This window comes from Miniopterus natalensis, chromosome 2 (assembly GCF_054644295.1).
Source record: "Miniopterus natalensis isolate mMinNat1 chromosome 2, mMinNat1.hap1, whole genome shotgun sequence".
In the NCBI taxonomy this organism is placed as follows: Eukaryota; Metazoa; Chordata; class Mammalia; order Chiroptera; family Miniopteridae; genus Miniopterus; species Miniopterus natalensis.
In genome coordinates, this window is record NC_142082.1 from 136,684,691 (window position 1) to 136,707,766 (window position 23,076).

The 23,076-nt window shown below is 45.8% G+C and overlaps 3 protein-coding genes across 10 annotated transcripts in view; 1 reads left to right on the plus strand and 2 right to left on the minus strand.

Annotated features, from left to right (window-relative positions):
- Window positions 1-449: 449 nt before the first annotated feature.
- Window positions 450-1,756, minus strand: INHBE (inhibin subunit beta E). Its single transcript, XM_016224442.2, has 2 exons — window positions 1,459-1,756; window positions 450-1,207 (listed from the first exon to the last, which is right to left on the minus strand). Exons 1-2 carry the CDS (start codon window positions 1,754-1,756, stop codon window positions 450-452), a joined length of 1,056 nt encoding a protein of 351 aa, XP_016079928.1.
- Window positions 1,757-7,190: 5,434 nt separating this feature from the next.
- INHBC (inhibin subunit beta C) lies at window positions 7,191-19,449 on the minus strand. The gene is made up of 2 exons (XM_016224441.2): window positions 19,137-19,449; window positions 7,191-7,936 (listed from the first exon to the last, which is right to left on the minus strand). Exons 1-2 carry the CDS (start codon window positions 19,447-19,449, stop codon window positions 7,191-7,193), a joined length of 1,059 nt encoding a protein of 352 aa, XP_016079927.2.
- A 2,718-nt stretch (window positions 19,450-22,167) lies between these two features.
- R3HDM2 (R3H domain containing 2) overlaps window positions 22,168-23,076 on the plus strand; it is a 141,795-nt gene continuing 140,886 nt past the window's right edge. For 7 of the 8 annotated variants that reach the window (XM_087814594.1, XM_087814596.1, XM_087814599.1 and 4 more), the window contains exon 1: window positions 22,186-22,268. The gene's annotated coding sequence lies outside the window, so the exon portion shown is untranslated. Of the gene's footprint in view, window positions 22,269-23,076 lie in introns of all 8 variants that reach the window. The other variant, XM_087814601.1, reaches the window with a different exon arrangement.

Consider the following 23,076-nt stretch of genomic DNA (forward strand, 5'->3'; position numbering starts at 1 on the left):
GACAGTCCTACCCCTGGCCAGTCTGTTTCCCCTGTCTTCAAGCCTGCTGGACCCTCAGTCTGCTTCTTCCTTCTCTCACTTGAGGACTTTCTCTTCTTGGGAGAGACTAAGTCATTTTTATCTGCTTGCTCCTTCCTTCCCTCCCTCCCTCCCCCCCTTGCCTCTGCTATTTTCTCATAGGGCTTGGGGTAGGAAATCATTCTTTCTGGGTAGATTCCTTCAGAGGACAGACTTTTCCCATCTCCCCACACATCAACCAGCCTGGAATAGACCAGAGTCTGGACAAGAAAGTATCCATTTGGGTCCCATAGGGGTCAACTCAGTCATACTGCCAAGGTGGCCCATTGAGTGGAGGTGCAGATCAGGAATCTGATGCCTCCAGCCACAGATGCCCTTTGCCTGGGAACCCCCAACTTGATCTCTTTCCTTCAAACCCCCAGGTCCTCTTGCTAGCTGCAACCACAGGCCTCCACCACCATATCTGGCACATCTGTCTTGACCACATTGCCATCACGGTTCAGGTAGAGAAGAGAGAGAGGCCTTCGGGCAGTAGGGACACAGCAGGAGGTACCCAAGGGCCAAGGATTGTTGGCCTTGAGGAGGCTGAAGACAGCAGAATGGAAAGAGGCAGCGATGCCCGGACTGCCAGCCAGGTGGGAGGGGCACTGCCCACTGCAGTAATTCAGCTGGTACCCCTCAGGCTGCAGGATCCAGTCCCGCCATCCCAGTTCCTGGAAGTTTACGTAATGGTCTCGTCTACAACATAAGGGAGTCTCAGGCTCACAGGTGGGGGTCCTCCTCCTGGCCCGGCCTGCTCCCAGCTCACTGGGCCGGATCTTAAGCTCCAGGAAGGGCCGCCGGTTTCCCTCAGTGTCCAGGAGCCGCTGAGACCGCCTGGCAGCTGTGCTGTTGCCTTCTAGGGGACTGCAGTCCAGCTGTAGTCTCAGGGTGCGAGACTCCTCACCCCTCAAGCCACTAGAGGGCAGAGTCAGAGCATGCCAGCCGGGGGTTGAAACTTGGTGCTCAGCCAGCAAGGCGCGGGGCCCTCTGTGCCTCCTCCTGGGGTCCCATCGGAAGATCTTCAAGAAAAGAGTGCCAGGAAGGGTGGGGAGCGCGTGCAGCCACAGGCGGGCATAGTACAGGCGGTGGGACCGAGGAGTGGACAGGCGGAAGGTAAGCGTGGAGCTGCAGGTTGAAGTGGAGGAGTCTGCCGGAGAGATGGAGAGAGGACTGAGGGACGGGGCAGAGATGGAGCTCTCCTCCGAGACTCCTGCAAGCCCTGCCCTCTGCTCTCCCTAGCACCCACCTTTAGAAGAAACAGGGACTGCCTAGCATCCTCCGCACCCAGCCCCTGCCCCAGCTTCTCCTCCCACACCCAGCCCTGTCTGCCTTTTCTGTCAGCCTCCCTTTCTGCTTCCCTCTCCCTGTCTGTTCTCTGCCTGTCTCTCCCTCACCCACCTGTGGTGGTAGCAAAGCTGATGACCTCCTCCCCACTCTTCGGAGCCACACTTTCCTGCTGTAGTCTCCGGAGAGCTCTGGTCAGTGCTGCCTGGGGTGGAGGATTAGTTATTCTGGGACGACTGGTCAGGTGCAGCCCCGCCAGGATTTGCTGCTTGGCCAGCTCCAGGACCAGGGCTCGTTCTGCTTGGGGCACCAGTGTGGGGCCCCCACAGGAGGGACACAGAGACCTTGCCCCCTGCGCCCACACCAGTGCCCATAGCAGCAGCAGCGGGAGCTGGACATCAGGGAGCCCCATGTTCCTGATGAATGTCCCTGGGTCGGAATGGGAGCCTCGGATGGCAGTTGCTCCTTCTGTTGAGTCTGATTGCGTGGAGGCCAAAGAGGGCACAGCAGCAGCAGACACCAGTGCCACACCTACCCTTAGCCAAGGGTAGAGCCACCTATCTTCTATTGCCTGGTAGAAAGTGGGTGGTCCGATGGGTAGCTGTGTTTAGCACAGTCTGCCAATTTGACCCTCACAGCTCATGTCTGGTTACTGACTGGGGCCTCTTTAGAGCCTGCAGCGTGGGGCTCCCTCACCTCGTGGTCAGCCTGGTCAGCCAGCAGACCTACCCTCTGAGCCCCAGATTGGCCAGCTGTGCTGCCCATCAAGCCCCTGCAGGGGGTGGCTGTCCCCCCTGGAGCTCAGGTTTCACCATTTGGCCCTGGTCACTGAGCTTAAGGTAGGGGTATGGGGGGGGGGGCAATGTGGACACGCATGATGCAAGAAAGAGGATGATTTCACATGGTCAGTCCTCAAGGTCTGGGACTTGGGGGAGGGAACTCCATATAGCAAGGTGGAGAGGGGCAACTTCCCTTCATCCTTTCAGCCTCTTTAGCTTGCTCTGCGGCCACCGCTGCAGGAGTTTCCCTGATGCAGTTGTGAGTTCCAGTGGTTCTTTCTCTGGGGTCTTTGGGCAAGAACAACTCTGGTTTCTATTTCTAGCAATGGGTCTGGTCCAGGGGTGAGAGGTTAGGGGGTGGGGGCGGGAGGAACAGAGTCCTTTTGCCCAGGCCAAGGTGGCAGTGCCACGGGACACGAAAGTCACCCCCTGACCCTGCCTGTGCTGGCTGCCCAGAGTCCAGCTGGACTGAAGCACAATGTGGAGGAGGGCAGGAGCATGGGGTTGGCATGTTACTGTGATGTCTGGAGAAACCCAGGGAGGTGGGATGGGGGTGGGGGTGATGCAATCTTATAGCAGGGCAGAGTCCAGCAAAGCTGGCAGAGGGCATGGGACTTGGGAGGGCGTGTACCCAGCTGCTGGTTCTCTTTCAGGGGACTGTGAGAGTTGCTTAATGTGGGGCACCCTAGAAGTGGTGCCAGGTCTCTGTTAATGGGGGTGGGAAATGAGCGGTTTAGGACTTTTAAGAGTAGAACCAAACAAAAAGAGTGCAGCAACCATAGTTCCAATCCCAGTCCTCCTCATCACACTTTCTTGCTGACTTTAAATTGGAGGGCCAAGGCCCCTCCACCTTGAACTTATGAGGGAAGGCCTCATGCTAGCCTTTTCCCTTACACCCCAGTTTCTTCAAGAAGATGGGAAGAAGTGAGTGTGATTTGGAAACGTTCTCCCAGCCCATTTTACTCATCTCTCCACTATTTAGCCAGTGGGGGCTGTCAAGAGAGATTGCTGGACCTGGCATAAGGGGAAGAGAGGTGGTGCTTTGGGGGCTGGGTCTCAGTACCGACAATGTCCACCATGTGGCAGTGCCGTGCTACTGGACAGCAGCTGTCTCAGCCTTGACCAGTGTCCCAGGGAAGGGGCTGCTTTGGGGAGTGGAGAGACGCAGTGCTTCCTAACGTCTCACTCTGGGGACCCTGTCTCTCTAACAGGAGACAAAGAAGCTGGTTCCCTCTGCTCTCGCATCTCACTACTGCCAGAGAGCATAGAATGTTGTCAGGACCCGCATCACGGTTACCTTTGGTTTTGGACCTCATCACAATAACAGGTGGCAATGGAGCTTGGTGATGGGTGCAAGGCACTTCCTAGAAACTCAAGGCACCATGTGGTGGGTAGCAGGGAGAAGGGACAATGAGACTTTATAGACCCTCCTGTCCACCCTGCATTTCCCCCCAGGTCTTGAAACATTCAAACCCCTCTGTCCAGTGCTCTCTGCAGCCCCCTCTCTGTTGGTCCTGCTGGTGACAGCCCTCTGCCCCTGGGGTCTGGACCGTAGAACTGCAAAGTAGAGGTTTTTGCCCATGGCGGTGTTTCAGAGAGCTTACCTTTTGGTGCCAGGAGACAGTGTCAAGGGAAGCAGCAAGTAGTAGCTACAGGAATCTCTGACCTCACATCTCCCCCACTCTCTCATTCAGGTGCTCCCAATTTCCAGCTCTTCCTACCTTCTTGCTGCTGTGCCTGGCTTGGCCCTACCTCTCCACTGACACTTACGTCAGAACTCAGCTATAAATATGCTCTTAGCATCTTAGTCACTTTTCCCAAGAAGTGCTCCTGGGTTATAAATACCCCAGCCATCTGCCTCACAGGCCCGCCCTACCACCAACCTGGTTGGGGCTGGTGGGTAGCAGCAAAGTTTAGGGGTGGGTAAGGAAGTAGAAGAATCCTGAATGATTATCTTGCCTAAGTGAGAAAAGTCTGACAGTCTAGAGTTAGGGGCTCAGGGAACTCTGGAAGAAAAGGTTTGGAAGAAGACAGATCCACTCTCCCTCTTTGTTATAAAAGGCAGAGCCAAAGAGAAAGGGAATAATACTGATCCTGTGTTTATTTAAAACTTTGCCATTTTTTTCATCATGGATTTTTTTGCATTAATTTTGATGTTTTAAAAATATTAAATTGAAATCTTATTTATCTTGATTGGTAACTTTTTGGCATCCCCTTAAAATTTTGCCCCTAAGCTGAGTTCTTCACTTCACCTCACTTTAGTCTTGGCTCTGGGGACTGAAGTTGTGGTGGGAAGGGAAGGAAATTAGATCTGGGAGGGGCAGGAGATGGGTGGAGGGAGAGATACCAGAAGACTTCCTTAGGTTCTCTCCTTAGATGAAGATCTCAGGTCAAAGGTGGGATAACTTTCATGAGTTTGCTCAGGAAGCCTCACAGCTCAGACTTGCAGTCTCCCAGGAGGTCCCTTTCAGACTTTCTCCTCTAGGGCTCCTATTCCAAGGACCTCAGACCTTGGTAGAAGGGGGTTATAAGCTGAGCAAACACAGACATCACGTAACCCAAAGGACACACGGGTTTTGCAAAATCTCGGCCTTGGGCTGCAGACAATATCGACCCCATAGTTCAGGGCTGTCCAACCAAAGGGAGGAGATGGTGGGGGAAGGGGGCAAAGGTCTAGAGCAGCGATTTTCAACCTTTTTCATCTCACGGCACACAAACTAATTACTAAAATTCTGTGGCACACCAAAAAATATATTTTTTGCTGATCTGACCCAAAAAAGGCATAATTTTGATTGATTTACAAAAAGTAATAAGTAATTAACTACCCTTTTTGCTCCAAAGTGACTTTTTAAAAAATTAAGTGTCTAGCTGTGGCAGGTGTGGCTCAGTTGGTGGTGTCCCATGCACTGAAAGGCCTGCAATTGGATTCCACATCAGGGCACATGCCCAGGTTGTGGCTCATGTTGTGGGCTCTATCCTCAGTAGGGGGCTTGTAGAAGGCAGCTGATAGATGTTTCTCTCTTATCGATGTATCTTTCCCCCTCTCCCTTCCTCTCTCTTTAAAAAAATATTTTAAAAAATCAGGTGTCTATACTTTTATATAAGGATTTCTGATACCAAGAATTAACCAATCAAATGCAGCCTTATCATGTAACATGACCAATAAGATGCAACTCTTGCCCTGGCCAGTTTTCTCAGTGGTTAGAGCATCGGCCTGTGGACCCAAAGAGTGGTGGGTTCGATTTCCAGTCAAGGGCATATACCTCAGTTGCAGGTTCGATCCCAGACCCTGGTCAGGGTGCATGCAGGAGGCAACTAACTGATGTGTCTCATTGATGTTTCCCTCTCTGTCTCTCCCTCTCTCCTTCTCTTCCCTCCCTTTCACTCTCTCTGAAAATCAATGGAAAAAAATATCCCCTGGTGAGGATTTAAAAAAAAGATGCAACTCTTATATGACCTATATATTTATGGTTCAAGACAGGGCATTCACACAGGATGGCTATTGTTGTGTTGGCTGTTGTCATTTCTTTTATTTGACAATCTAAGGGAAAAGAGGTCAGTGCTCCTGACTAAATAGTCAGGTATTGAATGTTCTAAAAATTCTTGCAGCACACCGATTGACAATTGCTGGTGTCAAAAGAACCCAGTTGCAGAGCAGATGCCTCCCTCTTCTCACCCCAGGCCTTCCTCTTTTTTCTCCCTGTCCCACTCTAGTGGCCCTTAGCCAGTTCCAGCTTCCAAGCAGGACTCCTGGATGGAGCCCTGGGGGTTGGTGAAAGGACGGCAGCCATGTCTGAGCCATTCCTCTGCCTCCCACCACTTGTATGCCCACAGGTTGTTGGCTTACTTGCTGATTGAGCAATGATCTGTAAGTACAGGAGGAGGAGAGGAGCAGGTAAAACCCAAGTCTTTATTGGCTTTGAGACCAGCAAAGATGATTCTGAAAGGGTGGAGGGGGCTTAACAAAGAAGGGGAGAGGCAACCTGGGGAAGGAAGAGGCATGAAGTATGGGACGGAGGCAATAGCTCAGTGGAGAGGAACCTGTGTGAGGAGAGAGCAGAAATGGGCAGGGCAGGAAGGCTGTGTGTCATCTGGCCTGTCAGTCAGGGTCCTGGCTGGAGACCAAAGACCTGCTCAGCTTTCTGTGGTTGCATCACTGAGAAGACTTAGTGAAGGGCTTCTTTACAGATATATGTAAAGCACCTAGGGACTAGTAAGAGTGGAGAGCCACTACAAGCCTCTAGCAAGGAAGCAGTGATATCAGAACCCAGGCAAAGCTGGAGCCATGGAATGGGGGAGCCAGACAGGAGTTGTAGGTACATGTCACAGCCACGGTCACACAGAACCATGGCACCTAGGCTGAGGGAGCAGGAATAAGAAATGCTCTGACTTCTTGCTTGTGTCTCCCCTTAGTCAAACTCAGTAAGAAGCAGGGGCCAAAGGAACTCAGGTGAGTCAGGCCTCAAGGGCATACAGTAGAGCAGAAAAAGACAAAGAATGGACATGGGTGTGCCAAAAGAGCCTTAGCAGCCCACCTGGGCAAGTAAGAAGAAAAGGGGCTCAAGACAGAGGAATGAGCCTCATTTTGGAGAGTAATGATCTAATCTTTGGTGAAACCAAGGAGGGGACTCTCTGGAGATTCAGAAAATCAAGGGAAGGGACTGGGTCAGCTTATCCAGAGTGGGGAGAACATTGAGTGCAAAGGGCAGGGAGGCATAGTGGATGATGGGGTGGATTAAGAGTAGACTCTGGGTGTCTGCCTGGGAACTAGATTGCACTGCTCATCGTTGGAGGTGGATCAGAGTCTCTGGGATGGTAGTTGAGCATGTGAGGCTTGCTGGATGGACTGTGCTCTAGGAGAGGCTGGTGGTTGTGAAGATGGTACAGTGACTCTCTTTAGATGATCTCTTCAAGTCAAAGTTGGGATAATTTCCACAGGTTGCTCAGGAAGAGGGAGTGCACCTTCTAGACAGAGGCAGTAATGGAGTCTGTCCCTCTTCTCAAGGAAGCATACCTCTGTGAGGGCATATTTGCCTACCCCAGCTTGGGCTCTCCATACCACATGGACTAACTGCACCCGCAGGCCTCTACCACCATGTCAGGTATATCAGTCTTGACAATGTTGCTGTCTCTGTCATAGTAGAGCAGAGACAGGGGGTGCCGGATTGTGGGCACGCAGCATGAGCTCCCTCCAGCGGTGCCTGTGGCTGTGTTGGCCTTGAGAAGATTGAGCACTGCAGTGTGAAAGGAGGCAGCAATGCCAGGCATGCCTGCTACATGCAGTGGGCACTGCCCTGTGCAGAAGTTCATTGCATAGCCTTCAGGTTGGATGATCCAGTCATGCCAGCCAATCTCACGGAAGTCCACAAAGAACTCTTGTCGACAGCACATCCTGGACCCACCCTGGCAATCAATACCATGCCGTCGAATCCTGTGCTTGCCCCCAGCTCTCACCCGGGCTGCCACGAAAGGCCTATGGGCAACCCCACTCAGGATGACTGAGCTTTGGGCTACCTGGCCTTCAGGTACAAGCTCCAGGGTCAGGTGTCCCTGGCTGCAGGCAGCCTGAGCTTCAGGCCCCAGGAGGAGCTGGTGCCAGCCACTGGCATCCACCTTCAGCAGATGCTGAGTGGCCAAGGTGAGGTTGGAATCATGTGGGCCTAGCACAAGGACCCTCACCTTCAAAGTCCAGGTAGTACTGGGAGGGAGCTGCACAAAGAACATAAGGCTAGCCTGCTGGACCTCCACGCCACCAGTAGTTCTATCAGAGAAGAAGTGGAAATCAAGACGAGTCTGGTTGATGTCGGAGAAGCCTGTGGACACAAGAAGCCCCAGTCATTGTGGCCTTCTGGGTGTCAGTTCTAACAGCTACCTCTCTATTCCCAGCACTCTTTTTTTAAAAAATATATCTTTATTGATTTCAGAGAGAGGAAGGGACAGAGAGAGAGAGATAGAAACATCAATGATGAGAGAGTCATTGATCGGCTGCCTCCTACATGTCCCCAACTGGGGATCGAGCCCACAACCTGGGCATGTGCCCTGACCGGGAATCGAACCTCGATCTCCTGGATCCTAGGCTGATGCTCAACCGCTTAGCCATGACCAGCTGAGCTCTCAGCACTCTTGAACACTCTCTGCTCACTCTTGATCACATTGTTGGCATTGTTGACTCCCCTTTCCTTAAAAATCTTTTCTCTCTTGGTTTCCATTATACAACTCTCTTATGAGTCTTGCTTGATTTTCTTTGCTCGTTTTTTTTTCTCTGACCATCATTTTAATGCAAGATTTCCCCAAAAGTTGACTTTTACACTGAGGGGAACTCTTACCCACACTCATGGTCAGCCAAAACAATTTTTATTCTGGTGATTCTCAAATCTGTATGTCCAGTCCAGACCATTTTGCATCTCTGGACTGGACATATAGATTTGGGAATCACCAAGCTTCAGGACACATGAATGTCCTGCCAGCACATTAAAATCAATTTGTTCCAAATGGAAATCATTTTCTTCCTCACAGATCTCTCTTTTTGTTCTTAGAATTAGTGGAGCCACTACTCTTCTTATCATCTCTAGATATCCTATGGTCACCTCCCTCACTTCCCACATCGAGTCCCTTACCACAATGGTTCTAAAGTCTATGCATTTCTTCCTGTCCCTATTACTATTGCTCCAGTTCCCCTCTTTATCCTTCACCTGCCCCATTGAAACACTTTAATTTGGTTTCTATTCACTCCATTCCACTGAAATTATTCTTGTCAGGTTCACCAACACCTGCCATGTTGCCAAGTCCAATGGTTTCATCTCTTTATATTCATCTTTCTTGACTTTTAAGCAGTGTTTGACACACTTAAGCATTCCCTCCTTCTTGAAAGTTTTTTCTCCTGGCTTTTGTGACTCTGGCCACTCCATTTTTGTTTTTTTGGGTTTTTTTTGCTGACAGCTCCTCTTTCTCTGCCTGATCTCTACATGTTGGAGGTCCTGAGCTCCCTTCTCCTTTTTCTTCTATATCTCTCTCTCAGAGTAGTCTCATCAATTCCCATGGCTTTCCATTTCATCTATATGTTGATGAGTCCCAAATATATATCCCTGGCCCTGATCTCTTTCCAAACCCCCGTTTGTATATCTAGCTGCTGATCTGATAATCCACGTGGATATCCAATGATATCTCAAACTTTTCATGTTCAAAGAACTCTAGATTTATCTCCCAAAACCGATTTCTTCTCCAATATTCCCCTTCCCTATAAATGCATTGCTTATGCCAAAAACTTGATTGCTCTCATCCCCTATTTTGAAATTATCTGCAAGGTCTGTTAATTCTACCTCCAATTAATAATATAATTTCACTTATCCTGTCTCCTTTACTATACATTAGCTCAGTAATTTTCAACCTTTTTCATCTCATTGCACACATAAACTAATTACTAAAATCCTGCAGCACACCAAAAAATATATTATTTGCTGATCTGACAAAAATATAAGTATAATTTTGATTCAGTAGCACTGGATAGTTATTGTGTTGGCTGTTGTCATTTCAAAAAATATATGTTTTTATTAATTTCAGAGAGAGAGAGGGAAAGGGAGAGAGAGAGATAGAAACATCAATGATGAGCCATTGATCAGCTGCCTCCTGCACGCTCCCCACCAGGGACTGAGCCCACAACCCAGGCATGTGCCCTGACCAGAAATCAAACTGCGATCTTCTGATCATAGGTCAATGCTCAACCGCTGAGCTGCTAGGTGGCTGTTGTCATTTTTTTCCTTGACAGTCTAAAGGAAAAGGAGTCAGTGTCCCTGAATAGTTAGGTATTGCATGTTTTAAAAATTCTTGTGGCACACCAGTGTGCCTGCCATGGCATGCTGGTTGAAAACTGCTGCATTAGTTCAACCCACTATGATCTTTTTCTTGAACTATGGCAATTGTTTCCTAAGTGGTTCACTCTTGCCCTCCAAATCATTCTGCACATATCAGCTAGTATGATCTTTTTATTACATAAATATGATCAGCTTAACCTCCTGAGCTTAAAATCTTTCAAAGTCTTCCCATTACTATTTTTTTCATGTCTACTTTTTATTTTGGAATGTAAAGCTCTTTTTAATTACAGCTGACATACAATATTAGTTTCAAGTGTACAACATAGTGAGATTACACATTTATATACCTTACAAAGTGACCAACACAAAAAGTCCACTATCCATCTGTCACTGTACAAAGTTATTGTGATATTATTGACAGTATTCCCTATGCTGTACTTTACACCCCTGTGACTTACCTATGTTATAACTATGTTTGTACCTCTTACTCCCCTTCACATTTTGCCTATACCCCCACCACTCAACCTTCTGGCAACTATCAGTTTTTCTGAATCTATGAGTCTTTGTTTTGTTTATTCATTTGTCTAGTTTTTTAGATTCCATACATAAGTGAAATGGTACAATATTCGTCTTTCTCTAATTTATTTCACTTAGTGTAATACCTTCTTGGTCTATCCATGTTGTTGCAAATGGCAAAATTTCATTCTTTCCATGGTTGAGTAATATTCATGTGTGTGTGTATACACACATACACCTACACTTTTTTATCCTTTCATCTATTGATGATCACCTTCTATATACTGGCTATTGTAAATAATGTTGCAGTGAACATAGGGGTGAGTATATCTTTTTAAATTAGTGTTTCATTTTCTTCAGATAAGTGCCCAGAAGTGGAATTCCTGGGTCTTTTTTGTCTCTTGTTACAGCATTTGTTTTAAAGTCTATTTTGTCTGATATAAGTATTACTATTCCAGCTTCTTTTTTTCTTTTTTTCCATTTCATTATCATGAAATATCTTTTTCCATCCCTTTATTTTCAGTCTGTATGTGTCTTTCAATGTGGAGTCTCATGTAGGCAGCATATGTAAGGGTCTTGTTTTTTTTATCCATTCAGTCACCCTATGTTTTTTAATGGAGCACTTAATCAACTTACATTTAAAATAATTATTGAGCCCTGGCCAGTGTTGCTCAGTAGTTAGAACATAAGCCTGAACACTGAAGGGTGGTAGGTTTGATTCCTGGTCAACGGCATGTACCTGGGTTGTGGGTTCACTCCCCATCCCTGGTTGAAGTGCGTGCAGGAGGTAACCAGTTGATGTGTCTCTCTCATATCGATGTTTCTCTCTTTCTTTCCCCCCTCCCTTCCACTCTCTCTGAGAAGCAATGGAAAAAATATCCTCATGTGAAGATTAACAAAAAATAATAATTTTTGTCATTTTAATTATTTTCATACTATATTTATAAGTTGTTGGTCTTCTACCTTTACTAATGTTTGCCTTTACTAGTGAGATTTTTTTCTTCTTTCATGTATTTTCTTATTTCTAGTTTTGGCCTTTTCTTTTCCACTTACGGAATTCCCTTTAATATTTCTTGTAATGCTGGTTTAGCAGTGATGAACTCTTTAGCTTTTGCTACTCTGGGAAAATCCTGATCTCACCTTCAATTCTGAATGATAACCTTGTTGGGTACAGTATTCTTGGTTGTAAATTTTTCCCCTTTTCATCATATTGACTACATTGTGCCATTCCCTTCTGGCCTGCAAAGTTTCTGTTGAAAAGTCAGCTGACAGTCTTATGGGCATTCCCTTGTATGTAACTAGTTGTTTTTCTCTTGCTGCTTTTAAGATTCTCTCTTTATGTTTAAATTTTAACTCTTTAATTATAATGTGTCTTGGTGTGAGCCTCTTTGGGTTCAGTTGTTTAGGACTCTCTGTGCTTCCTGGACTTGGGTCTGTTTTCTTCTCCAGGTTAGGGAAGTTTTCAGTCATTATTTCTTCAAATAGGTTTTCCATCACTTTCTCTCTCTTTTCTCCTTCTGGTAACCCTATGATTTGAATGTTAGTATGCTTGATGCTGTCCCAAAGGTCCCTTATGCTACCTTCATTCTTTTTAATTCTTTTCTTTTTAATCTTCCAATTGGGTGACTTCCAACTATCCTGTCTTCCTGATTGCTGATCCATTCTTCTGCACCATCTGGTCCACTGTTGATTCCCTCAAGTGTATTTTTCATTTCAGTTGTTACAGTCTTCAGTTCTGATACGTCCTTTTAAATAAAAATCATTTTTATCTCTTTGTGAAAATTCTCACTGAGTTTACCCACTTGTCTGCAGAGTTTGGCTAGCATCTTTACGACTATTACTTTGAATTCTTTATCTAGCAGACAGCTTACCTCAGTGTCATTTATTTCTTTTTCATTTAGTTTTTTTTCTGGGGTTTTGTCCTGTTTTTCTTCTTATTATTATTTTAAATGATTGATTTTTATGGAGAGAGAGAGAGAAAAACATCGATGTGAGAGAGAAACATCGACCAGCTGCCTTCTGTACATGCCCATCTGGGGATCAAACCTGCAACTTAGGTATGTACCCCAATTGAGAATGGAACCCACAATCTTTTGGTGCACAGGACGATGCTCCAACCAACTGAACTACCTGGCCAGGGAGTTTTTTTGTTTGTTTGGAACATATTCTTTTCTCTCTTCATTTTGCCTGTTTGTTTCTATGCATTAGGTAGGTCAGCTACAACTCCTGGTCTTGAAAAAATTGCTTTATTTAGAAGGTGTCCTGTGGGGTCCAGTGGTGGAATCCACCTTGTCACCAGAGCCAGGTGTTCCAGAGGTATTCCTGAGTGAACTAGTGTGGTGCCCTGTTGTGGCTGGGCCAGAACTTCTATGGACACACTGGTAGGCGAGGCTGGTCCCTGGCCTGCTGGCTGTGAGGCCTGGCCACAACTGTTGTTGGCACACTGGTGTGCAGGGAAAGCCTTCAGTGTGTCTGGCTGTGACATCCAGCCATGAGGTTGCAGACACACTGCTGTGTACTGGTGCTGACTGAGGCTGCCCACTGTGTATGGCAAGAAAGAAGTCACTTTGGAGGGATGCTAGTTTGGCTGAGTCCTCAGGGAAATGCCAGGGTGGGGTAAACAGTGTTAACAAGGTTAATGGAGAGTGTCAGAAATGGCAACTGCCAGTGTCAAACCAGCTGGGTTAAAGAAAGAGGAGGAAAATGGTGCCCACCAGTACCTCTGACTCAGGAGAAAGTTCCAACAGATCCCCGTCCCTCCAGTACACACCCTAAAATTAGTCAATGTATCAGCCTCACATATGACCTAGCAGCTTTTCAAACTGCTGCCTCTGTGCTGCGACTTAGAAAGAGTGGAACCTGGGTTTCCTATGGTCCTTTGGCTCTTCCAGAAGTAAACCCCACTGGTTTTCAAAACTTTTAGAGACAACCTTTGTGGTTGTGATATTCTTCCCATTTGCAAGTCACTGTGTGGGGAGTGGGAGGTAGGGTAGGTTCTGACTATACTTAGTCTGTACCCCTCCTACCCATTTCAATGTGGCTTTTTCTTTATATCCATGGTTGTAGAAAATCTCTTCTGCTAGTCTTCAGGTCGTTCTCAGAAATATCTATTCTATATGTAGTTGTAGTTTTGGTGTCAATGCTAGGAGGTGAGCTCAGGATCTTCCTACTCTGCCATCTTGAACTTGAAGCCAGGAGCCTTGCTCTTTAAAGCCAATTTAGCTTGACCATGAAATGTCATTCCTTGTGGTTGGTGCACTGCCTCTGCAACCTTCCCATTACTATTTGAATACAGTTGAAATCCCTTAACATAGAAAACTTATGTGATTAGGCATAGTGATATTTACCGACTATATTCAATCTATACTGTCTTTTTCCTGTTCCTTGAACTCAAGAAGTGGTTCCAAGGACCCACTTCATGGCCTTTGCACTCAGTATTTCCTCTGCCTGGAATGTTTTTCCAAGATTTTTGAATGGCTGGCTCCTTTTTGTTATTTAGCTCAAGTATCTCCTTTTCGAGGATGCTTCCCTGACTAACCTATCTGAAGCAGCCTTCAACTCTACCTCCATCTCTCTAAAACATCATCTTGCTTAGTTTATAGGCATTATCACTCTCCATAATCATCTTGGTTTTTTCGTTTATTTGTTTACTACTTGCCTCTCCTTCTTCCCTCTCTTCCCCCATCCCAACCAGCTACAATATAAACTCCACGAAGGTAGAAATTGTACCCGTATTGTTCACTATTGTATGGTTCACCTAGTACTTAGTACATAGTCGGCACTCAATAAAAATTTATTGAATGAATGGTCTTTTATTTTCTTTAATTATTATTTTACACTGATACCAGAGTTATTTTACAAAAAGTTGGCTAGATCATGAAATTCATCATCTCAAAAACCTTATTGGTGAAGAAAGTTCAAACTCTTTTAGGAAGCAGTCATATGCCCATTATGATTTAATCTTAGCTACATATATAAAGAATACTTTATTGTGGGAATGTCACTGACACTTTCGTAGACATAAAAGGGCAGAAAAAAAGTTCAACTAGGCTTCGTGTGAATTGGAAAGTCAGGAATAAGGCAGCTTTTGACAGCTCTCAGAGTCAACATGCTCTCTCTCATCTGTCTCTATGTAAGTTTACTTCATTCTTTTCTCTCTGTGGATATACTTCTGCTTCCTCATCAGCTTCCTCAACTCACAAAATGGTGGCCCCAAGTCCTGAGCCCATAAAACCTTTTATTCACCTCTTCCTCGCTAAGTGAGTTGATATTTCAGTGTCCCAATTCCAAAATCCTAGAAGAGTTTGATTGGCCCAACTAATCTTTTCTTGCTAGGTCACTAAGCACCTTACTGTTAAGACCTCTAAAGTCATTCCAGTTATGGCAGGCAGACACATGACCCCCAGGGGTTGTGGTAAACTATTACATTGTTTGCCACCAATGAACAACAGCTCCCAATATTCCTCAGTTTGTACAATTTCTTTCCATATTAACTCTGGGCTTAGCCATGTGATTTGATTTGGCTAATAAGACATAGGCAAGCACAGTGCAAACAGAAGCTTGATGAGTACTTATACACTGAGGCTTCATCTTTTTGAAAGCCAGCAACTTGGCTTCAGAGAAACTTGGGAGAGACTACTGAATGATGAGAAGCCATGTGGAGAGAGACTTTGGAGGATCAGAGACCATCTTAGATATTCTAGCCCCATCTGAGCTCCTGGTTGAATGCAGTTACATGAGCAACTTCAGCTAGACCACATGGATCAGAATTGTCCAGATAAGCCCAACCAAATTACAAAATCATAAGAAATATTGATTTTTTTTTTCTTTTAAGCCTCCATATTTGGGCTGATTTGTTACATTAATGAATAACTGAAACAAAAACTAGTATCAGAAGTAGGGTGTTCTATAACAAAGACCTAAAATATGTAGCATTGACTTTGGGACTGGGTAGCAGACAGAGGTTGCAAGGATGGAGAGGAGACTGTTAGTGAAGGCAGGAAGAGCAGTGAGAAAGTTGCTATTGGAAGCCAGAGAAAGGGGACACTGTGTTATGTATTGGCTATCAGCTGTGGTAGCTTGGAAGCTAGAAATGATATCTAACAAAGTTGTGAATTTAGCTGAAGATATTTCCAGGCAGAACACTGGAAGTGTCATTTGGCTTATTTTAGCTGCCTTATCATAAGAACTATTCCATTTTCAAGCAGAATTTTGATAAAATATTTCAAACTGGTCTTGCTAGATTGAACAATAAAATATATTTTCATTCCTTGCCTCTCTGTCTGGCAAAAGATTCTTCAAATAAGATATGGTCTCAGGGCAAAAATCAAATCCAAGGCACTACCAGTAAAATATGGCCTTGGTGTGAAGATAAAACAAATAAAGGGTCAACCATAAGACTCTTTGCTAAGATCTAACATCTTTGTTAAGATTTAAAACTTAAGATAATGTTCTATAGACCCTCTCAACTAGACAGAAGGATTTCTAAGAATCTTAAGAGTTGTGTTCCACAACACCCTTGTACCCTAAGTAGGGGGTCTGTCTTGACAGAGTGGAGTGCCTTTTGTCTGACTGAGTAGACTATAATTTATTATTTAGAAGGCCCACAGAGTTTTAAAGAGAATTTTAATAGTGAAAGCAGTGCCAGTGTGGACTAAAGGGACAGAAACAGTTCAAAATGAAAAGAGGCCTCTGGGCCCTCAACTTCTCAGCCACAAACACAGGTTATTTCTTATTTAAAAGGAAAGACATCTCAGAGGGTGAAGCCAAGGTCTGAGAGAGTGGCTCTAGAAGCCAAGGAGAACAGTGGAGGACTCTCCTTGAGAGGAGAGGAAAATCCTACCAGGGAGCAGAATCAGGTCTTAGCCAAGGGAATTCTGGATTTGGGATAGACGGAGATATGTGCCTGGCTAGATATCAGAATTTTCATAGATCAGTGACTGCTGATCAGTGATTCGTGCCTCCCGCTTCCCCATCTCCCATTTTGAACAGGAGTATCTATTGCTGTTATCCTGTCCTGGTCTCAGCATTGTATATTAGGTGTGTAGGAGGCAGTTAACTGTATTTTTAGGTCACAGGCAGTGGTGTGCTGGGAAATATTTAACAACTGCATTCTAGAGGGTAAAGAACCCCGATTTGTAGTATTTGCCAATTTCTGTGGTATAAATTCCCCAACCATGACTGATTTCAGACTATCTATGTAATGTCTCTGGATGCACAGTTGGGAGATATTCACAATCAGCTCTCATGAGCCAGTATGAGCCAGTTCTAGGACACCATTGAAGGCCCCTACCCTACTTTCCCCAGAGCCCCAAACTCTCTCTCTCTCGTCATATCTTCAGCAAGAACAATTTTCAGATCTTTGCTTGACACTATGGTGTAGATAACTTAAATTGAAATGAAAAGTTCGAGCTAAAATATTTAAATGCAAAAGCTGAAATCCAGGCATCTGTCATTCTCACCCTCATACTTCATCTCAGATCAGCCTCCCTCTGGTGTGAACACTGTATTCATTCATTGATTAGCAAATATGTGGAAAGTATACAGACTTTGAAGTCAGAGATAATTGTGCTTGAATTCTGCCCCTTGCAAGCTGTATGACCTTGGCCATGTAAGTGAGCTTCTTTGAATCTCAGTTTCTGCATTCATAAAATGGGAATTCTAAAGTTTAGTTTATAGGGTAGTTGTGGGAATTACAGGAGATGAGGCAGGTATACTTGATACATGGTAACAATCATTATTCTCACAATGTGCCAGGAACTGGGCTAAGTGTCAGGTATACAAAGGTGAAAAAAAAAACCAGCCAGGATTTCAGTGTTCAAGGGTCTCATGGTTCATGGCCATCTGTCCACCTATTCTAATCAACTCCAAACTACTTTTCAATTCCAAATGCGGTCTACTCCTTTAGACTTTCACCCATGTTTTTCCCACTATTTAGGATGTTGTTTACCATTCTCTACCCATTGAAGACAAACACTCTATAATGGCAGCCCATTTGCAATCTTCTGAAAGACTTCCCTGTCTCACCAAGTCCCAGTGAGTTACTCCTAGCCCAGCAAACTCTTGTGCCCTCATGTAGCATTTATTTCATTCTGCCTTATATTCTAATTAATTTATTTCCAGGAGCAGTACCTAAATCCCTCATGGGCAAGATTTATTTCTTGTCCCCTCCCACCTTAGTCTTCTAAGTACATTACCTGAATTAGCTCATTTAAATTATCTCAACTATAGTCTAGTTATGCCCATTTTACACATGAGAAAACTGACTATCAACAACCCAGGTCACACAGTAATAAGTGTCTGAGCAAGGATTTGAGCCCACGCTATTTGGTTCCAGAATTATGTTCTTAATCATGAGGAAAAGCACATTTTGAACTAGAATATGGTTTCATCCATCACTGGAGACTCTAGACTGTGGTCAAGCTGACCTGCAGAGTGATTTGGTTGTTTAACTCAACCAGTGTTTACTGGGCATCTACTAGGTATGGGAGAAGCAGAGGGGTGTAGTGCCCAAGGCCATGGATTCCAGAGCCATGACTGGCTCCACCACTTACCAGTCATATGACCCTGAGCAAGTTATTCAACCTTTCTGTGCCTTAGTTTCATCACCTCTAAAATGGGAATAACAATAGTACTTGCCTCACTGAGCTGTTGTGAGGATCTCAAGGCACTAGTATATGTAAAAGGCTTAAAACACAGTAAACTTTGTATAAGTGTATGTTATTTCTACTATACACTAGTCTCTGGTGATAACATGAGGAATAAATGACAGTTCTGACCTCAAGGGGCTGATATCCTGTTGGAAGACAGTCTTTATAGGAAACCTGGGAACAGGCAATTTCACACAGAGAATTCAGGTTCAGGGCAAGGGTGTGGGGGCCACCAAAGAGGAAGCACCTCACCCTCCGGTCAAGGTGGGCTTTTTGATGATGGGAGTGCTGAGTCTTGAAGTGCTGACCAGGGGAAAGGTGTCAGGAATGGGAAGGGCCTTCCAGACCTAAAAAAGCGCTTGTAGGAAGCTCAGGGGACAGAGAGATCACTTTGTGTTCTGTTTCTAGGGTACTGTCTCCGAATTCTTGATCTTTCGCTCTAGCTGCCCACTAAATTCTCTAACTCCTTTCCCCTCTATGGAAGTAACTCTCTCTTCTCTTCTATCTCCTATCCACCATTCTTATGTCCCATTTTGACCCTGTTCTGATGTGGGTAACTGAGGTATCAAGGTAAGAGGTCAGGTGTAGGGTGGATAGGTATTATAGTCCTGGTGTTTTTCCTCTTGCTCTTTTACCCAAATGAGGCATCTGGGGGAGAGGAGACAGAGAAGCTGGATCCTGAGCCAGAGAAAAGACAGACTCCCCAGCTTCTAGCCTCTGGGTCCAGGCCCAGGAAGTGGATGGGCTCACACCACAGCCTGGGGAAATTTGTAGGGTCTTTAGATAGACGAGCTAAAAGAGATGGGAGCAGGCAGTCTTAAAAGAAATGAAGTTTACCCACTTCTCAGCTGCTCATTGGTCACATCTAAACTACAAGAGAGAGACTTGAGAGGTGGGAATCCTGGATTAGATTACAGGTCATGGGAAGGAAGAGCTGGAATTGTATAGGAGAGAAGTCAGGGATAAGGTTGGGGAGGACACTTTTCCTTTCCTTGAGAGGTCAGGTTTTGAGGAAGATCTACAGATCAGGAACCCACCTGTCTCAGCAAAGCTGATGATCTCATATTCCTGCCCCCTGTCAGCCTCCGGAAGCGCCCCCTGTGGGGGCCCATGGAGGCGCTGCAGCGCAGTCCTCAGAGCAGCTCTGGACACTGGCCGGCTCAGGGTTGGGCGCTGGCTGAGGTGCAGCTTGTCCAAGATGCTTCTCTTGGCCAGATGGAGCAGCAGCTTCCGCTGGCTCTCCAGGTCCAAGGCATGCTTTCCACATGCCAGACACTGACTGTCAGCTCTGGGAGTGGCCACTGTGGCCAGATCCAGAAATAGGAAGGCCAGGAACAATGAGGAGATCATTGCTGGAGGAAGCCCTCCTTGAGTGACACAGTTGAGACAGGGCCACAAACTTTGGGCTTAGGGTCTCAATAGCTGTGATCTTGGTTCCGCCCTGGCCGCCAGAGGCCCGGGAAGGAGAGTGTGTCCAGCTGGCGTGAGTCCTTGTTGCAGGGGATGGAACAGCCAAACATCTGACTTGAGAGATGAAGCCAGTTACACGTAGAACTTGGCAGAAGCTGCCAACACATAATCAGTGAAAGTACAGAGTGGGGGATGTTAGTGGAGGTTGGTTTATTTGGGGAAAGAAGTGTTCCTGGGTCAATGCTGGGAGACAGTGGGTTGTCCATGTGAGCTGCCAGGCCTGGGGACAAAGGTTAGAGATGAAATTCCCTTTCAGATCAATGGCCTTGCTGGGAAGCCTGGTGGGGAAAGAGAGATCAGAGGTTTTAAGATAGAATATTAAAGGGTGACTTTCAAACAAGAGGGGTCATTGGCAGGCACTTTAGGTCACTGTCACGCAGGAAATTGAGAGTTTGAGAGTCGAATTTTCCTTTGCCTGGTACTTCCCACCTCCCTCTTCCCCTGCCCCCCTAATCCAAACTCTCTTTTGAGCAGAGCAGGGGCACAAAAAATTCCAGTTCTAGTTCGGTCTTCTGTGTACTCAGAGGGAAGTCTGAAGGGGGGGGAGGGGGCTTGAGAGCTAGATTTACTCTGGGGTTTCTTCTGCTTAGGAAAAGAAAATTTGAGATTTCTCAGAATTCCTGCCTTTCTTCCCCAAAGGTCCTGAGTAGTAGATCTCCAGGGAAAGACTTTTGTTTCCACAAGGGGGATTTACCTGGCAGGAATGGCAGGTGGATTTAGGAGCATAGATTTTTAAGCCAGATGACCTTTGTTAAATTCTGTCTTTTCCTTTTATCAGCTGTGTGACTCCTGGTAAGTTACTTGACCTCTCTTGCTTTAGTTTCTTCATTGGAGAAATAGGGAAAATTATTATCCATGATTCCAAAATCCAAAAGTAATCCATGGTTTTGTGTTTGTTTTTTTGTAACTCATATGGTGGTTAAACCTGACCTGAACAGAAGTGAGGTTATTTATGGTCTTTTAAAAAATCATAATGAGACTATTTATACATTTTCTTACTCTAGAAATATTATTTGATTATGGAATGCTACTCCTGGAGGTGTTACATAATATACATTGTATATACCATTTTACCTTTAGAAAATTTTCTGAATTCTGAATTCTGGTCCTACGGATTTTGACTATGGGATTATAGGTCTATAATGATCATTTCACAGTTTTGAGATTTAAATAGTTTTGTAAAAACTTACAGTGGCTGGTACATAGTAAGTGCTTAATAAAAGTTTATTATTATTCCTGCTACATAGGTCTGTTTGTGGGCCAGAGTACCCTCACCTTTAAATGTGGTGAAGAAATTCCACCGTCTGCCCTTCTGGACTCTTCTTTCCTAGACCCATGTTCCCAACCACTATCTGTAGTGCAGTCACTTAGTAAGTCATCTCTGGTGCTTACCATTATATTGCTAGTATTGTACACAGTGCCTCGTCTATAATGCAGGTGCTTAAAAAATATATTTGAATGAATAGATGACACAATCCAGGCTGCTTCTCAGAAATTATAGGTAAGTTGAATTTTTGTGTGTCAGAGTTACTTAACTCTCTTCTATAGGGGCTGATCTTTTTTTCCTTCTTTTTTTAAGGGCCATGATAGATGAAGATTTGTTTGGTCTCTAGTATAAATTTATTAAAAATAAGTTTTATTGAGATATAATTCACATAAAATTCACTCTCTAGAGTATACAATTCAGTGTTTTTTAGTACATTCTGCAGTTCTTGTTGCATAGTAAATATTTAATGGTCAAATTCTATCGATGAAAGACTACAACGCTTCTTTGAGGTCAGTAAGTGATCCGAGTACATGTAACCAATAACTAAATTGATTCTCCCTAAGGTGGACAGAATGGGGAAGGTTGCAAATTTAAAGTGACTCTTAAGAAAAAGAACTGTATCTTAGAGGGAGGTGTTGGTAAGAAGTGATTTCAGCAGCATGAACTTCAACCTGCTATATTTAGAATTAAATTTTTACATCTGAAAAAAATGGACATTTACCCACCACATCTTTACCCATTTATACTACATATATTTATTGCAAAAATGCTCTTTTGGGAGGAGTTACTGTCCTAAGTCAAAGGTTGTTTTGAAAGTGCTCTGTAATTTTAAAATACTTTAGTTAATAGTATTATGTTTAAGTTAGGGTGAATCTGACAAGCTTGAGGGGCTTAGGGTGCACTAAGGATCCCAGTGGATGTGGGTTGGCAGCTTGAGACACAGGGAACGCAGAGGGAGCGGCAGAGCGAGCGGCAGAGGGAGCAAACGAGCGGGCGAACTGAGAGGGTGGGCGAGCAAGTCCCCGGCGTCCGCCAGCGCGCAGAAGCACACAGGAAGCAGAGAAGCGAGGGGCGCAAGACGCGGTGACGATTACGTCGGGCGTGGTGACGTAGCGTGCAGGCCGCAGCGGGGGGCGGACTCTGGGCCTTTTCTTCCCCTTCTGATTTTCCCCCTCCCCCCTTTTCTCCCTTTCCGGGTTTGGTTCCCCCCTTTTCTCCCCCTCTCCCCCCTCCTTCCCAAGTCCCTTTCCCCTCCCCCGCCCCAGTCCCCCCCTGCTCCCCAGTCCGGGGCCCTGGGGAAACCCCCGCCGAGAAGAGCCCGCCCCCAGAAGCGCGCCGCCGCTGGCCGTCGGGGCCGAGCCGCAGCCGAGCGGCCGTGGGCCCGGGCGGCTGGCGGATACGTGGGCACCCTCCCCGTCAAGGCCCGCGTGAGGTGAGGCCACCTGCCGGCCAAGGGGGCGGGCGGCGCGGGCGGCCTGTGGGGAGGGGGCGTGGCGGCGGGCGGAGGCCCCGGCCTGGGTTCCACGCGCCGGAGCTGCCCGGGCCGGGGGTGGTGGATGATGTCCCGAGCCTCTGGTGAAGGACGGCCCCGAGGCTAGAGATGTCGCAAGTGTTTGGGGAAAGCGCAGGCGAGAAGCAGGGGAGGGGGGCGCCACCTGTGGCCTGTGCAGTGGGACCTGAAAACTGTTGCGCCCTTGTAATCCTTGGGGGTGACTAGCTCCATGTGTTTCTTGGGTCTCCCTTTTCCTTTGAGCATTGGAAAAATGGGAGGGAAAGGTGTTGGAGTGTTTGAAGTCATGCTGGTGTTCAAGTTTATGTGGAGACGGGGATTTGAGTTGGAACATACAGGGAGATATTTCTAGAGCTTAAAAGTTGGGCCTACAATAAGCTCACAACTCACTCGAGCCTCTGAAGGCTATTACCGATTTCGGTTTTATGTAGAGCCAAAAATTTTCAACATTTGTGACCGTTAGCCTAGTAGTTCCACAGAATATTTACTCACAGTGAACTGTTCTTGTATAATGATGAGAAATGACTGAATAACAGCCCCAGAGATTCATTAAACCAAAGAAAGGTGTGGGAAAATTTAAATTCAGATCCCAGTTGGATGGATGTTCTTGTATACATATTTTCCAATAGACTTAACTAAAATTGAGAAATCTGAGCCCTGCTTGATGTTGGTGGGCAACATGGAGACTGGAGGTTCCACTTTTAAAATGTCACAAATTCCTAACATTTTA

Excerpts from the sequence above, each read along its gene's own strand:
- INHBE (XM_016224442.2), bottom strand. The coding sequence starts at position 1,756 with ATGGGGCTCCCTGATGTCCAGCTCCCGCTGCTGCTGCTATGGGCACTG. Across the intron at positions 1,208-1,458 it reads CAGCTTTGCTACCACCACAG|ACTCCTCCACTTCAACCTGC; the intron begins GTGGGTGAGGGA and ends TCTCTCCGGCAG.
- INHBC (XM_016224441.2), bottom strand. The coding sequence starts at position 19,449 with ATGATCTCCTCATTGTTCCTGGCCTTCCTATTTCTGGATCTGGCCACA. Across the intron at positions 7,937-19,136 it reads CATCAGCTTTGCTGAGACAG|GCTTCTCCGACATCAACCAG; the intron begins GTGGGTTCCTGA and ends TTGTGTCCACAG.